This window comes from Pezoporus wallicus, unplaced genomic scaffold (assembly GCF_028554395.1).
Source record: "Pezoporus wallicus isolate ANWC-B61680 ecotype Strahan unplaced genomic scaffold, APGP_CSIRO_Pwel_v1 contig_6897, whole genome shotgun sequence".
NCBI lineage: Eukaryota > Metazoa > Chordata > Aves > Psittaciformes > Psittacidae > Pezoporus > Pezoporus wallicus.
In genome coordinates, this window is record NW_026636510.1 from 1,631,447 (window position 1) to 1,646,108 (window position 14,662).

Here is a 14,662-nt window from a genome sequence, read left to right on the forward strand (position 1 = left end):
TAAAAACACAGAGCTGTTCTTTCGGAGTGGATGTTATTCAATCATGGTAAGGTGGTACTGTGTGATTCTTTAAAGATATGTAAATTACCTGGTAGTCTCTTTATCCAAGTATTTATCCACTGAAGTCTGACAGGCAGAAATTTTTGAGTTATCCTTAGTACTAACTGCTTGGGCTACATTTAGAAACAAGTAGTGTAAGGTCTGGTATCAGTACAAGGTAATACAAAAAGTGAGAGGGTATGACACTGCTTTATAAACTCAAACTACTGTTCAAATGAATTTGCAGACCATGGAGAAAAGTTTTGATATGGTACTGAAGCAGGAGGCCCTCTTCCAGGAGCAAAAGAAGGAAAAACAAGCTCTTGTTTTGCAACTGAACAAAGACATAGAAGAACAGAGGCCAAAACTTGAAAGGGTTATAAAACAGGTTTGTATAGTCATTAATGACAGCTTCTGACTTTATAGTAATAGACGTAAGTACAGTTAAACCCACAGAATTTAAAGTTGGGCTTCTGAAAAAGCGTTGCATTTTCATAATAGCAAAACTTTAAAAATATTTGTTAAAAGTGTTCCAGGCTATCCAGGGAAATTCAGTCGCAGAAGAAAACTAAAATGGAAACACAGGACGAAAAAGACATTGATCTTCGTGAACTGAAAAGCTTCAACAGAACCATCGACAAATTGCTAGCCAGCATTCTAGAAGCAAATCCTGATTTAACCATGCCCTTTCAAATATACTTCCAGCAGGTGAGCTTTCCTGTTAACTGACACCAAGATCTTCAGTGATAGCTCTACCGAACTGATGATGAATGTCTTTCAAGGGCAACTCTCTGGTGTCCTCAACATAAAAAGGACATGGAACTGTTGGAACAATTCCAGAGAAGGGCCACGAGCATGATCAGGGGACTGGAGCACCTCCCGTATGAAGACAGGCTGCGGAAGTTGGGGCTGTTCAGCCTGGAGAAGAGAAGGCTGCGTGGAGACCACATAGCAGCCTTCCAGTATCTGAAGGGGCCCTATAGGGGTGCTGGAGAGGGACTCTTCATTAGGGACTGTAGTGATAGGGCAAGGGGTAACAGGTTAAAACTTAAACAGGGGAAGTTTAGATTGGATATAAGAAGGAAATTCTTTCCTGTTGGGGTGGTGAGGCACTGGAATAGGTTGCCCAGGGAGGTTGTGAATGCTCCATCCCTGGCAGTGTTCAACACCAGGCTAGATGAGGCCTTGGGTGATGTGATTTAGCGTCAGGTGTCCCTCCCCACAGCAGGGGGGCTGTAACTAGATGATCTTAAAGTCCTTTCCAACCCTAATTATTCTATGATTTTAACTCTTAAAGTCAACAATAAACTATATTTAACAGTAAAACAGGAGAAAGTGCTCATCTCCTTATAACATCTCTTCAAATGAGAAAGATTATAAACCCTACTGGTATACCCATGCTTACCATACAACCATTATGTCAACTTTTTTTTCTTTTTTTTTCTTTCCTAATTTTCTAGTCCAATTTAGAGCTTCCTGCAATTGCTTCTGCTGGTGGTAGTCAAGGTTCTCAATCACCATTCTCACAAAGCTCACTAGCTTCTCTCCGGTAAGTGCCAGCAGTGGGGTTTTTGTTTGGGTTTTCATGTAAGTTCAAGTTTAAACCAGCTGAACTAGTGTCTAAATGACAGAATTCCCCACTCCTTAAGACCTTCTCAATTTTCTACTTTCTGAGCACTCTATAAAAACTTTCTCCTTATTTTTCTAGCACACAGTTTACTTCAGCATCCACCAGTTTAAAACAGTAATTACAGAATAATTACATTTACTTTTGCTAACTGTGCTCTAATTAAAAAATTGTTTCACATGATAAAAGCACAAGTTTGGGCTCCAGCCACATTTTGCACTTTCTAGTGTAAGCTCCTTTTCCTAGTTAAATAGCAAAGATGGATACATATGCTTTTACCAATACCATTTTCCCCTATTCAACATCTATGCAAATAACAGTGCATGTAACATGCTGAATTGGTTATGATCGAACATTCTCACAGGGTACTTAAGCAATTAGTGCTGATGTCTACTAAGATTCTTGGTTGGGGATCTTGCCTGGAGTAAACACTGCTGTTGGGCAGCTTTGTTGTAAGTTACCATTAGAAGCTCTATTTGAGATGTGGGGATTTCTGGACACTGATGAGTAAATATTTGTGTTTCAGATCCTCCAGAAGCACAAGTTCAGGCACTAGTCAGACTTCATCTCTCAAAGTCATAGATCTGTGCTTGCCTATTGACTCTTCTGCAGAAGCAGCTGCTGTTGGTACCCAGCCATCCAGCAGAGCTAGCACCTCTGATATTTGTAAAGGCAAAAGAAAGTCTTAAGTAATCTTTTGAAGGTCATAGTAAAGGCTTCAGACTACTTAAGGCTTCTTAATTGATTAATCTGTAACTTAACTTTTCTATGACTGTATACTAGCAATCTTAGCATTAATTTCTATCAGAAATATATGTTTTATCTTTATTCTACAGTATGTAATAATGTAGGAGAAATGTTAAGCATATGTTTTATATAATAAATTAACCTTTACATTACTCTCTCATTTTGCTGTTTGAGAACTAAAGAACTTTAAAACCCTCCAAGATGCCTTTTCATCCTTACAATGAAAAGGAGTTACATTAAAGCCATTAATTTTTGTACACTAGTATGTTCACTGCTGTCAAAATAGTTTTATATTACAACAACCCAGAAAAGAAACTGTATGCTTCAAGCTAAGACATGACATGACTATTTGATTAACAGTCAAGGTTGATCTTAACTAAGCTATGTTAGCATTTCAGAACTGTACTTTTTCTATTAAAAAAATTACAGAGTACCTTTTCTGCAACTGACCCTAACTACGGCATTACTTGGAAAACTCTCCATTGAAGTACAGTGAGCATTGCATAGTGTACCAGGTATTATTAGCTCCTTAGCATGTCCTGCCAATTATCTCTGCAGATGTCATTGTAAACAGAGCACAATTTTTTCTACAAGCAATGCAACAGTTAGGATAATAGGAAAAGGAAATACCTAACAGCAAAAAAAAACAAAAAACCCCAAACACAACCCAAACCCCAAAGGCCCACACCTGAACAATAAACACTGTTCTAAAACACTTCTACCTCAGCTGGGGGTTCTTCACATTACTTAGAAAAGATGTTTGATGCATTTAAGAATGCAATACAGTTGCCTTCACAGCCACTGAAGGTTCTGTGCATATATATATATATATATATACACAGCATGTATGAGCAGTGCACCGGTATGAAACATCCCAGCAACACTCACAAAAAGGAAGACACAAAATTAAGAAGAATTAAGAAAATTTAATGAGCAAATGATCTATATACATTGATGGCACATGACTTTTATTCAGTTATCCTCTTTCTATAGCTTAACTTTGATAACAAAATACCAACAGTCAATAGTACCCCAGGGGACAAGAAAAACCAAACACACCCCATCTGTTATTAAAGTGCATATTTGATGTTTGTTGCAGCTAACTGCAGTCCAGGGGTATTAAAGGACTTCAACCCATCAGGGAATATTGTGCAGGAGCATCCCAAATTAAAAGCATTGGAAACTTAGATTTTAAGAAATAACTGTTTTTATGGAAGATATCCTTACATCTCTTTCCACCATACAATCTTGCTTTAAGAATTCTCTGACATTCTGCAAGACAGAAAAAATTCTGCCTATTTTTATTTACATTTCCTCAAGAACTACTCAAATGAAAGTTTAACTACACTCATGACTAGTGTTTTCTTAGGTACTTCACTCTTTCTTCTGCTTACTTCCTTTCTCCCTCTCAAACTCAGCTATTTGATTGAATATGTTAATTAAGTTCTGCGGCAGGTTTCTTTTAATGCCACTGTCTGTTTGCCCTGTGCCCTCTAAAGACGTTTCCTCATCTGGTTCCTTTGTTTTACTATTCTCCTCAGAACTTCTCCTACTCTTATACTCACTTTCATTTTTATGTTTACTTAACACATGCCCATCCCTATCGTAGCTTTTATCACCTTCATGGAAGCTGGTGCTAGAATATGATCTGCATTTTTCCGCTGACTTTCCATAATAGTCAGACCCTGCTGGAGACATGTAATACCTCTTGTGACCTGAGCCATGTTTTTTAAATGGCTCTTTTCTCCCCTCTACATCCCTTTCTGATCTCCTACAATAATGCATACTGGGTTTATCATATGACTTACGATATGAACCTGAGGAACCCCTCCAACTAGAGGAAAATCGATCTGTTTCACCATAATTTTCAGTTTTGCTACTGCTTGGCAGTGTTCTGGAGCTACTATAAGAATTTCTTGAAGCTTCAGACCTACCTCCAAAAGTGTCTTCATCATCACCTGAAGTCCTTGAAAAAGAACGGTGTGTGTCTTTCTCTTTTACTTCTGGTTTTGGACACACTAAGCTGTCCTGCCTTTCCAGCAGTTTCTCCACTTCAAAACTTCGGTTAAGAAAGGAAGCAGAGGTATCAGCTGGAGGTGAATAACACTCCTCTTTCCTAATCTGATCTTTATAATGGGAAGAAGCTCTAGATGAGTATTTTTTGGAGCTACGGGAAGACTCAGATCTCTTCTGACGCTTTTTCCTACGTTTCTTGTGATCAGAGGAAGAGGAGGAAGAAGAAATTGATACATCTGATGAAGATTCACTTGATGATGATGAGGAAGAGGAGGAAGTTGAAACTTTCCTTTTCTTCTTCAACCTAAAAACCATAATTAATCTGTGAGATCATCTTCATTACTGGGCAAAAATTAGATCTAGAAAGCAAATCTGTACTTCCCAAAGTTTGGCTGAGACGGGACTGTAAGGCATGAATGGAAACTGAGCCTGACAATTTCAAATATCATTTCTTTATAAAAAATTTAAATTAAATCCAATGATCAATTTATCATCAAAATCTTTCCAGGTTTAATATTACACTCTGCAAATACTTCACATTGCCAAGTATTTTTTTAAATAACTTCCTCACTGTAAATATGTCAAGTATTTTTTAAACAACTTTACCTTTAATGACTATGTATATTCATTAAAGGCTATATGCACTAAAGGACACTACCCACAAACAAAAAAATTCTGGAAGAAAAGCAGTTTACCTAGGGAGAAATTACCTAGAAGCTTACTAGGTACTTACTAGGACATTCTGTTTGGAAATGGATCGTTCATTGTTCTATCTGCACATACTGCCACGTAATCAGTATACCGAATATAACAAAGTTACCTTTTTTCTTCTTTTAAGAGCTTACGCAATTTCTCTGCACTTGTTTCTACTTTCTTTTCTTTCTGTCTCTCTTCTTTGGCAGCTTGTTTCTCCCTCATTTCCAAAGATTTCTTTTATGAACCCAAGCATCATAAAAAAAAAATTACATTAAAAATGTTAACACAGGTATTTTCCACATGTCCCCAACCCCATTCAAATGTATGTTTACACCAGGGATGTTTTACCAGAATTCCCAGACCAAGTATTAACATTAGTCACAAATTTGGTATTGGCCATTGTGATAATCAGGTTTACATTAAGGACCATATTGCAGTTTTTATTCCATTAAAAAGTACATTTGACCAACCATTGCAGTGGTACCCATGATCCAGTATACCGTGAAGCATGAAGCCCAGAAAGTACAGATAGAATATGCCAGAAAACACATTATTACCAACACGGAGAAAACAAAACCAACCAAACAAAAAAAAACAAAACAACCAAACCCCAAGAGAGAGAAAGGTTTTAGGGAAAGTATCATTATTGTAATATTGTAGGTTACAAGTAAAACACGGCAGAATTTAAAAATGTATTTAAGTTGGCCATGTTTGAATACAAACCGTTTGGTAACAATTTCACAGACCAGTTTGATGCATAGTTTATGTAAGAAATCATGTTCCAAGGGTTTGTGGGTGATGAGCAGCACCAGATGTCACATACAGCAACAACGGTCCAATTCGGAAGAAAATGCATTGGAGAAAAACACATAATCAGTATTACAGGAAAACATACTCCAGTGTTGCTTTAGCCATTCTCGCACAAAAGATTCAGACTTATGTATTAAAATACAGGTAAATGCACAAGAGCATCTCATCAGATGAATAATCCTTAAACTACGTAAGCCTGTTACAGATCATATATCTGCACTACACAGCCCTGAAGAGGAGCTCTATTCATATTAACAGTGAACAGAAAGTCTGACTGCTTTCAAAACTTAGCAACACTCTGAACAGATACTGTAAAGGAAATCCTTAACTGCAGTTAAGGCTATGCAAACATTTTTTGTTGGTTTGCAGGCTATCATGGTAGCTTTTATTTGGTGCTTCAATGACCCATTACACTAGGAAACCCTAAAAGACTGTAAAATTAATCTCCTACTTGCTAAGGATAGTCTTTATCTTAATGGAGACTGACACCTTTTTCTAAAGAAGCCAAACGTGTCTCAAGTACTGTGCAACAATTTATCTATGATGTAGTTCAGCTTAATTAAAGAGATTGTCATATCTCCTCTTCCCCTTTCTTTCAAAACACTCTGTCAGCATTATGGCTCCACCAACTGAAGAAGTGTCGATTAAGGCCATCTACCTCAGTCTATGTACTTGTTATACACAGAACCATAGAACAAAACAAGCCTGCTCCTCAGTGCTCTATTTTACACTTTGATCCTCTGTGAAAGTCACAGGAGGTAAATAAAAGAAAAACAATTTTAACTCAGATTAGCAGACAGACCCACCAGGGCTCACCTGGGAACCATGCTGCATGCGAGAATGAGAAAATAAACCAAAAACAGACAGCAGAGGGCAGTCAAAACTGCCCACCCTCCACCTCCTGCTGTTTTCCTTTAAATTACATCTTCATTTCCCCTCTCCTGTGATGATCCTGTGGGTTAGCTTTGGCTGATGTTACTCTATATTTTCACAATTACTCCAAATCACAAGGATTTGGCCAGTAAGATGGTGTGAAATGTTTATTTGGCTTGCTCAAGTTTACACTTTCTCTGTTTATATTCACATAATGTTATCATTTAATAGTATTAATCATTCTTGTATGATGGAATATTCTTATCCTTGCTTTAGCTGACAGGGTTAACAAGCTTTGCTCTTTCCCTGTCTCCACTATTTGGCATTTCTTTACTATCCAGTTCAGAACAGTGAAGTCATCAAGGGGTACCTTCTTCTGATAGGTACAGCCATAATGCTTACTGTAAAAGATTTACTTTAAAGAAGGGAAGCAGACAAACCACGACCTTAAACTCACCATGTTCAAAAGGTCTAATATGATTTTTGATGTTTGTTGTCACTGAGAGCACTATATGAAGAGAAAGTAAAGAATCACCTGTATATGCTTACGGAGTTTTGTTAAGGCCTCTTCTGCTTCCTGAAAAGTCTCATCCAAACTTAAGGCTTTCTTATAATAACTCTCAGCATTTACTAGTTTGTCTTCCTCTTCCAACCTGAAATTCAAGTGACAATAGTATACAGTTAAGCCACAGAATTTGATTTTTTTTTTCTTATTTTTAGGACTATATTTCTTATTTGCACTATGACAATACCACTGCATCCCTCCAGCACCATATCACTCACTTTAGCCCACCTCAGTACAAAAGTAAAACAGTATTTCTGACATATTATTATCTCTTAAAGTAGTAAACTGGTATTTTTGGACCTATTATTACCTCCAAATCATCAGTAATACTATTCTTGGTCAATTCCAGTTTCAAAAATATTGTCCGTTTCTTCTCAACACAGGGCTTAAAAGAAATCTATTTGCTAAATATTCAAAAGTAAATTTTTTTGTTACAGAGTTTAACCAATATTTCAGTAGAGTAAAAGAACACGATTTTGTTACAAATACTTTCTTGAACCAAACAAACCGCATTCACAAACATCTCCTCCAGCCCCTCCAAACAGGAAAAAAAAAAAAAAAAAAAAAGCCCAAAACCACCCCAAAACAAACCAACCCTAAAAAGCCAAACAAACAAATAAAAAAAAAAACAAAAAAAAACATAGCCTGTTGGAATGTATTCACACATTTGACAAGACTCTTCAAGTCTGGTATCCTACCAGTGAAAGCGTAACAAGGATTAAACCTCAAATATTTTGCCAGGATTTTAACTGGATCAGAGGAGAAAGTATAAACTGACTGCATGAGCAGGTGTTATTTCCAACAAAAGCTTTTTATTTTTTTTAAACCCAGCCAGGAGGGAAAGATGCCATTCTGTGTCCTAACTAGAACAGTATTCAAAAAATACTGAGAAAAATTGTCAACAACCAAATGAAAACAGACTTACTGCCCGCCTCTTTCCACAAGAGTCTGACAGAGGTATTTTCTTGCATTTCTATGGGTAGGACAGTTTTCTAAAGCAATTTCAAAGTCACCTATGGCTTTGTTCAGACTTCCTTTTGTTGCATACCTAGAACAACAGACAAGTTGCGCAGATTTTAGTGTTGTTTCTCTTTCGCAAAGTAGAAAACTCAGTGAAACAAGCAGACTTACAGAGCTCCACGTGCTACCAAAGCTTCAACATTCTCTGGATCAAATTCCAAAGCTTTGTTGTACTCATTCATGGCTTCCACGTGGTGCCCATCCTTAAAATAATCAACCCCTGCCTTCACACTGGAGAAAAGGATTTAGCAAACATCATGTACAGTTAGTCTGTGCAGATTTCATACTGTTAATTGCTCACAAATCATGGTTCCAAACAAGTGACAGGTAATAAAACTTGACCTGGTTATCATGTACTTAACACTGGCATTTCAGATTATGTGATAGAGCGGAGAGCATTTCTGCAGACAGCGCTACTATGTTACACTGTTTTTCATTTATAGAGTGAATACTTAAGCACTTCTCTGCACAAAACTCTGGCTGTGACCTACCACCATTAAACTGGAACAGGCTTAATTATATCCAGAGTTAAAAGTCACCATTAAACCAACGACACGAGGCAAGATGGATAGATGGTACACACTGAAACCAGCTCATCTCAAACTCAACTATTTAAGGTTCAAGTAATATGAGCTGTAAAATCTTTCTTCTACAATTCCTAAGAGATTAATTGCTTCTTTTATTGGAAGAGAACCAAGAGATGAATTTCAGAACTTTTTGTAATAACTTTTTTTAAAATTAAAATTTGTATTTAACATTACAAGCAGTTTTTTCAGCAACTAATCAAAGTTGCAAACTACTTATTTTACAAAAAACACTGCTTTCCTAGCACAGAACCCAGAAATTCTGAGATTTCAGTTTTTGGTTTGGGTTTTTTTAGGACCTGGCGGATTCAAAACAAGTTTTTCCACAAAAGATACACATTTTGAGGAGAATAGTCTCTGTTCTGCCTCCTTCACCCTGTAGAGCATGCCCACATACAGATGTACAGCTTAAAAGCAATAGCATGTATCTAGAGCTGCCGTTCCAAATGCAGCCAGGGAAATACATTTACCTTTCAAAAGGCAGCATAATGTGCTTATTAAATCTACAGTCTGAGGCCCAAATGTTATGACAAGCAGTAATAAGTCATTCAACACTCAATTTTAAAATGGAAAACTGTGTACCTGGTATTGTCTAAAATCCTAGTCACATCTCATCAATAGGCCAGCACATTGCAGATGTTCCAGGGAATACTCATTTTAACCTGACAAATATTTTGGAAGTTAATCTTGAAACTTTATCTATCATGTATCCATTTAGCAGTTAGGGCTACTTTCAAGAAGTTCTTCCTGGTTACATCACTACACAGGTGCTGGAAAAAGTGGTTCAATGTGTATTTTCTTTTAAGAAATATAACCTGTAACCTACTAACAATAAGCTCTGACAAGAGAAAGTATTACATACCATTTCAAGGCCCATGATTCAGACTGCTTTTTCCTCAAGGCAGGGGCAAAATCTTCTTCATTGAAATTTTTACTTTAAGGAAAAAGCAAACAAAACCATCAAGTTGAAGTTCTGAGTCTACAAAATGAAACTTACAACACGTAATGCAGTTCAAATAAACTGAAATACTATTTATACATTGCTTTATTGCTCTCCCTCAGTCAGGAACATTCTTTTGTATTTCTGAAACCAGCTTTTCCCAATCTATCCTAGAAGTGCTGAATCAAACTAGTACATCTGCAGCACGTTTAACAAAAACATATTCACCCCTGCTTTGGGACCTAATATATATCACTAGATATGTTTGAATCGTATTTTATGAAAGCAGATGTATTACTAAAATAAATACTGTGAGTAAACATCTGACAGAAGACACTAAAACTTAAATATCCTGCACTTCAATCCAAAGATACTGACAAGATCTGAGCAATAAATTCCTAAGCTATTTGGTATCAAACATTACATGTCATAAGGTGTCTTGCTTATTCAGAGCAACAGAATTTCAAATGTAAGTTTCTTACTCTAGAAGAGTCTGCTTTTAAATATTTAAGGACATGTAAGCTGCAGTCATGCAAATCAAAATGGAAAAGGTTTAAGTATAAGTGGTCTGGTCTATCTCAATGGAGTAGAATAATCTTCATGAAGCTATAGGATAGGAACAATGTAAAGATCACTTACATTTGAAGACTTCTTAGCAAAGACGGTGGATTTGATTCATTTATTCCTAGTTTTTCTGCTAAATATTCAACTAATGATGGATTACCAAATCCTGGGGAACGATGCAAAACCTCTTCAAAGGTCTCTGCTGTATTAGCAACTTCCATGCTTCGCCTTAAAAAAAAACCAGAAACACAAACCACAAAAAAACCACTGATGCACGCTAGCAAAACCTCACAGATATTCAATTTCATGATGTTTATGTATATAATAAAAATGCCTATATTGATATTTATCACTGCTCACAACTTGTTCCATTTTACAGGCATATATTTTTCTACAATTTAGCAACTCTTGTATCTTTTAGCCTAAGCTAACTTCTGAAACCTATTTTGGCACATATCTAGGTATCTCCAGGACATAAAAAATTCTACAAAAATTGTAGAGAGTCCTGTGTCTTCCTATTTTCTACGGGTAATTTTTAAATTTTAAAAACTTCATATTCCAGTATCCCAAGGTTCTTGTTTCTTTTGTTTTTGGGGGTTAGTTTGTTTGTTGTGGTGTTTTGCTAACACAGTCCCACAGTGACAGATACCTTGCTCTGCTTTTTGCTTTCCTAAGACCAACCACAGCTGACATATCCAGAAACAAGTATGTTATAGAGACAAACAGCAAAAATCCTGTAATCATCCGATTAAATCAGAAAAAACATCAAGTTTTAAGAACAGCTTGTCAAAAATGTTCTTCAAACACACGGAATATACCTAGCAAGTACAGCTGAATAGCATGTTCTTACTTATAATGTAGTGGGAAGTCATCAGAAGTAATTACACCTAGTTTTGTCTTGCAAAGATGGGGTGGAAGAAGAGAGCTGTAAAGTGACACCGCGAGCTTCTCGTGGTAACGATCAACATCCTTGACGACAGCTATATAAACAGTGAAAGACAGTTACAGAAATGTCTCAAAAACTGAAAGAGATTCCTGACAAATTCTACAGCTACTTGCCTCGAATAAGGTCTCCAGTTTGATAATAAGATAAAGGATCTCCATAGCTGCTTTGAGAAGGCACATCTCTCAAAGGACAAAGAGCCTACAATAGAATAATGTAGGAATATCATAAACAAACCCAAAAGTTGAGATTTTTTTTGTCCCCAAGATTATGCCAAAATATGATTATTTAATTTTAATGCACATCAGAGCCATAATAGTTAAAAGCACATCTTGGTTCAAGTAAAAAATTATGCACTCATAAATTACAAACCACTCAGACGTAGTACGCACCGAGTATGGAGCATAAAAAGAAGCATTTGCTGTCTCAGCAACGCACCATAAGCTATTCACAAATTCAGATGCCACCCACCATCGCAAAGCTCATTTTCACCTTTCACTTCACATACCACTCCATTAAAAAACACGAGACAACTAATACATTAAAGAGTTATTATTTATCAACAATAAAATACTGATCAAAGCTGTATCTTACAGTGATTTGTAAATCTGAAATTTCCCGTATGAAACGACTTCCCAGACAAATCAACACCATGAAAAAGCCGAATTCGCGAATAGAAGTAATCTTCCCGATCACGATATCGCCACGGTCAATGTCATGAAAAAATAATCCTCTCCTCTCTTCCCTGGGAACCTCCATGAACCGTTCCAGGGGTGGCATAACAGCGTAATAGTCTGCAACACACAACACAGTTGTGAAACAACTAAGCTACAACCTGAGAACATAAAATACTTCACATGTTAAAATCGCATTTTTTAAACATGCGAAATTTAGCTTATTTGTAACAGGCTGTTTGTGTGCAGCCTACAAAAAGCACAGCAAAAACTGTCACCCTGTTTTCAGCAACGCCGATTTTCAGTGCAGGGCCCCCACACACCCAGCACCGTTCCCGTGAGGCCAGCTTACCTTCATTTTCTTCAATCGTTTCGGAGAGAGGCCCGCTGGGTCTCCACGAGTGGGCAAAAAGGAGATCAGCTTTTTTGGCAATGAAGCGCTTTATCTCGGTGTCAAGACTCGTCCTCTCCTTGCTAGGAGGAGGAGAACCCAGTGAGAACAACCCCGTGAGAACCACTCCGCGGCACCTCACAGCTCGCTCCCCCATCCGCACCGCCCCGGCACCCCTTACCATGCTGCCGGCGGTTGCTGGGCGCCGCGTGGCTGTTCGAAGACGGTCCCCGGCGGCGGCAGCAGCCCGCGGAAGTCAGGGTTGTCCTGCTGCTCAGCGCGGAGCAGCGAGAGCAGCTCAGGACCATGGTAGTTGAGCACCTGACGCAGCAGCTCCCGGTCCATGCCGCCGCCACCCCGCCCGGAACAGGAACCGCAGCCTGACACGGTAGTAGTAAGCAACGTGCATGCGCTGGGCTCGACGTCGGGGCCAAGAGCGGGGTTGTGAGCGGGCGGCCGCCGCGCCCCCTGGGCAGTAGGAGGACCGTTTGCGGGGCCGGTCTCCAGGGTCCACTGCCTGTATTGAAAAATGAAAGAGAGCAATAAAAAGTAAAGTGTACAAATTACACAGGTGGCCGGCGGCTACGGAACAGCTCGGCAGCGCCGAGGGAACCGCCCCAGGGACCGGTGCGAGGGCCCCGAACGGCCCTTCGCGCCGCGGCCATGTCGGGAGAGGGCGCTGCGACCCCGTCACTCCCAGCCGAGGCGGAGCATTCGGCGTCCGTGGTGCCCACCGCTGTCTTGTGCGCCGGAGGTGGGGCCCAGACACAGATGTGGAGGAGGAAAAAGCGGCGCTCCCTCACCAGTGTATCTCCTTCTGAGAAGGCGCAGCTCAGGTGCTTCCGCCGGCATATTTTCTTCTGCACGTTAGCTGAAGTGTGTTTGTTTAAGAAGAGATTCTCCAGAACTGAGGAAACGGCGCTCAAGAAATTCTCAATTAGTTGTCAGTTCTTAAATGTCTTCACTAAGTTACAACAAAGAGAATAATCGAAAGAGTGTTGCAGAAACCACTGTGGTGTGGGGCGGGAACGACACTCAGGAAGTGGTGGGTGCTCACCTCAGAAACAAACCGCTGTGATACTCATAATGCTCTTCCCTTGAACTGTCCATCTAACAGGCTTTCCATCAGAAATTCATACAGGTGAAATGAAGAAATGTGCTGGCAAGAGATATGCTGGCTTTGTTTGTCAGAAAAGCTGTACTGAAACGAAGAGAGGAAATAGGCAGTTACCTCAGGAAAAGATTATGGGCTGAGATTACAACTGAGCCATTAAAATAGGCCTAACACAAGATACAATGGTTCAGTTTACCAGCACTAACTTTAAAGACATTTAACTCGGGAGGTTCTTCATGCTAATCACCTCTTCTAGCTAATGGAAAAAAAAGTGCTTTAAACCAGCTGGAATTAATCCAAGTCTTTTAGAAAGATCACAATTCTTCAGTCTCCAAGAATAATTTGTCCCTGGCATTGCATTTAATAATTTAAAAGAGGGGTGGGGAAACCCACTGTAAATGGCATAATGTCACTTCTACCCTCAGTACAGTGTTGCAGAAAAAAATAGCTATCTGGCTGTCAGCAGATCAGTGACATAAACTCCTCTATGAAGCAGCATGACTGCGAGGGCAAGGATCATATCAAAGACACTGGTCTCAGAAGCTCAGTTCAAAGCCGGCAGGGATATCACTGGTACTGCAGACTTGGGGAAGACACTAGAAGGGCAAATTTATATTTTATTTTCGTTTCATGTCCCCTACTTTAATATAACCAAAGATAAAGGAGGCATAACACTTACTATGTACCAAACAGCTGTCAGGATTTTGATTTAAAATCTTCCTGTTCTCTATAAGATGAGGTGTGTACTTAGATTTCTGGTTACTATGGTGGAAAAACCCCATGAACACTAAATAGAAAGTTCTAAACAATAAGACTGATTAGAGACAGATTGACATGGAAAGGTTAATGCATCTGCATAGAATCAGTGCAGAAATGGAGCCTTTTCTGGATGAATCACACTGCAAGTGCAATGTCCTGAGCTGTGTTACACAACTGCTAATAATGGCAGCTTAATTTGGGGAAATAGTATTTTAAAGAAAAGTTAATTTGTATTACTTAGCAAATACAAAGAGCTAGTAATAAAAAAGTTGTTTGAAGCACAATCTTTTGTGTAAGCAT

General features: G+C 38.7%; 2 protein-coding genes across 8 annotated transcripts in view; one reads left to right on the forward strand and one right to left on the reverse strand.

The window, feature by feature from the left end:
• CCDC39 (coiled-coil domain containing 39) overlaps nucleotides 1–2,447 on the forward strand; it is a 23,010-nt gene extending 20,563 nt beyond the window's left edge. For 3 of the 6 annotated variants that reach the window (XM_057400435.1, XM_057400438.1, XM_057400436.1), the window contains 4 exons: nucleotides 287–427; nucleotides 568–747; nucleotides 1,500–1,588; nucleotides 2,193–2,447. In XM_057400435.1, coding sequence (XP_057256418.1) covers nucleotides 287–427; nucleotides 568–747; nucleotides 1,500–1,588; nucleotides 2,193–2,355 — 573 coding nt within the window. In that variant the 3' untranslated portion in view covers nucleotides 2,356–2,447. Of the gene's footprint in view, nucleotides 1–286; nucleotides 428–567; nucleotides 836–1,336; nucleotides 1,469–1,499; nucleotides 1,589–2,192 lie in introns of those variants that run through there. The other 3 variants (XR_008971102.1, XM_057400437.1, XM_057400439.1) reach the window with 3 other exon arrangements.
• Nucleotides 1–12,897, reverse strand: part of TTC14 (tetratricopeptide repeat domain 14) — a 13,865-nt gene extending 968 nt beyond the window's left edge. Inside the window, exons 1-12 of one of the 2 annotated variants that reach the window (XM_057400443.1) lie at nucleotides 12,671–12,897; nucleotides 12,451–12,572; nucleotides 12,019–12,218; nucleotides 11,541–11,625; nucleotides 11,332–11,461; nucleotides 10,557–10,709; nucleotides 9,840–9,911; nucleotides 8,505–8,624; nucleotides 8,299–8,421; nucleotides 7,344–7,461; nucleotides 5,250–5,359; nucleotides 4,348–4,733 (exon numbers count right to left, since the gene is read on the reverse strand). In XM_057400443.1, the coding sequence (XP_057256426.1) occupies nucleotides 4,348–4,733; nucleotides 5,250–5,359; nucleotides 7,344–7,461; nucleotides 8,299–8,421; nucleotides 8,505–8,624; nucleotides 9,840–9,911; nucleotides 10,557–10,709; nucleotides 11,332–11,461; nucleotides 11,541–11,625; nucleotides 12,019–12,218; nucleotides 12,451–12,572; nucleotides 12,671–12,834 (1,783 nt within the window). In that variant the 5' untranslated portion in view covers nucleotides 12,835–12,897. Of the gene's footprint in view, nucleotides 1–3,319; nucleotides 4,734–5,249; nucleotides 5,360–7,343; nucleotides 7,462–8,298; nucleotides 8,422–8,504; nucleotides 8,625–9,839; nucleotides 9,912–10,556; nucleotides 10,710–11,331; nucleotides 11,462–11,540; nucleotides 11,626–12,018; nucleotides 12,219–12,450; nucleotides 12,573–12,670 lie in introns of those variants that run through there. The other variant, XM_057400442.1, reaches the window with a different exon arrangement.
• Between the last annotated feature and the right edge of the window lie 1,765 nt (nucleotides 12,898–14,662).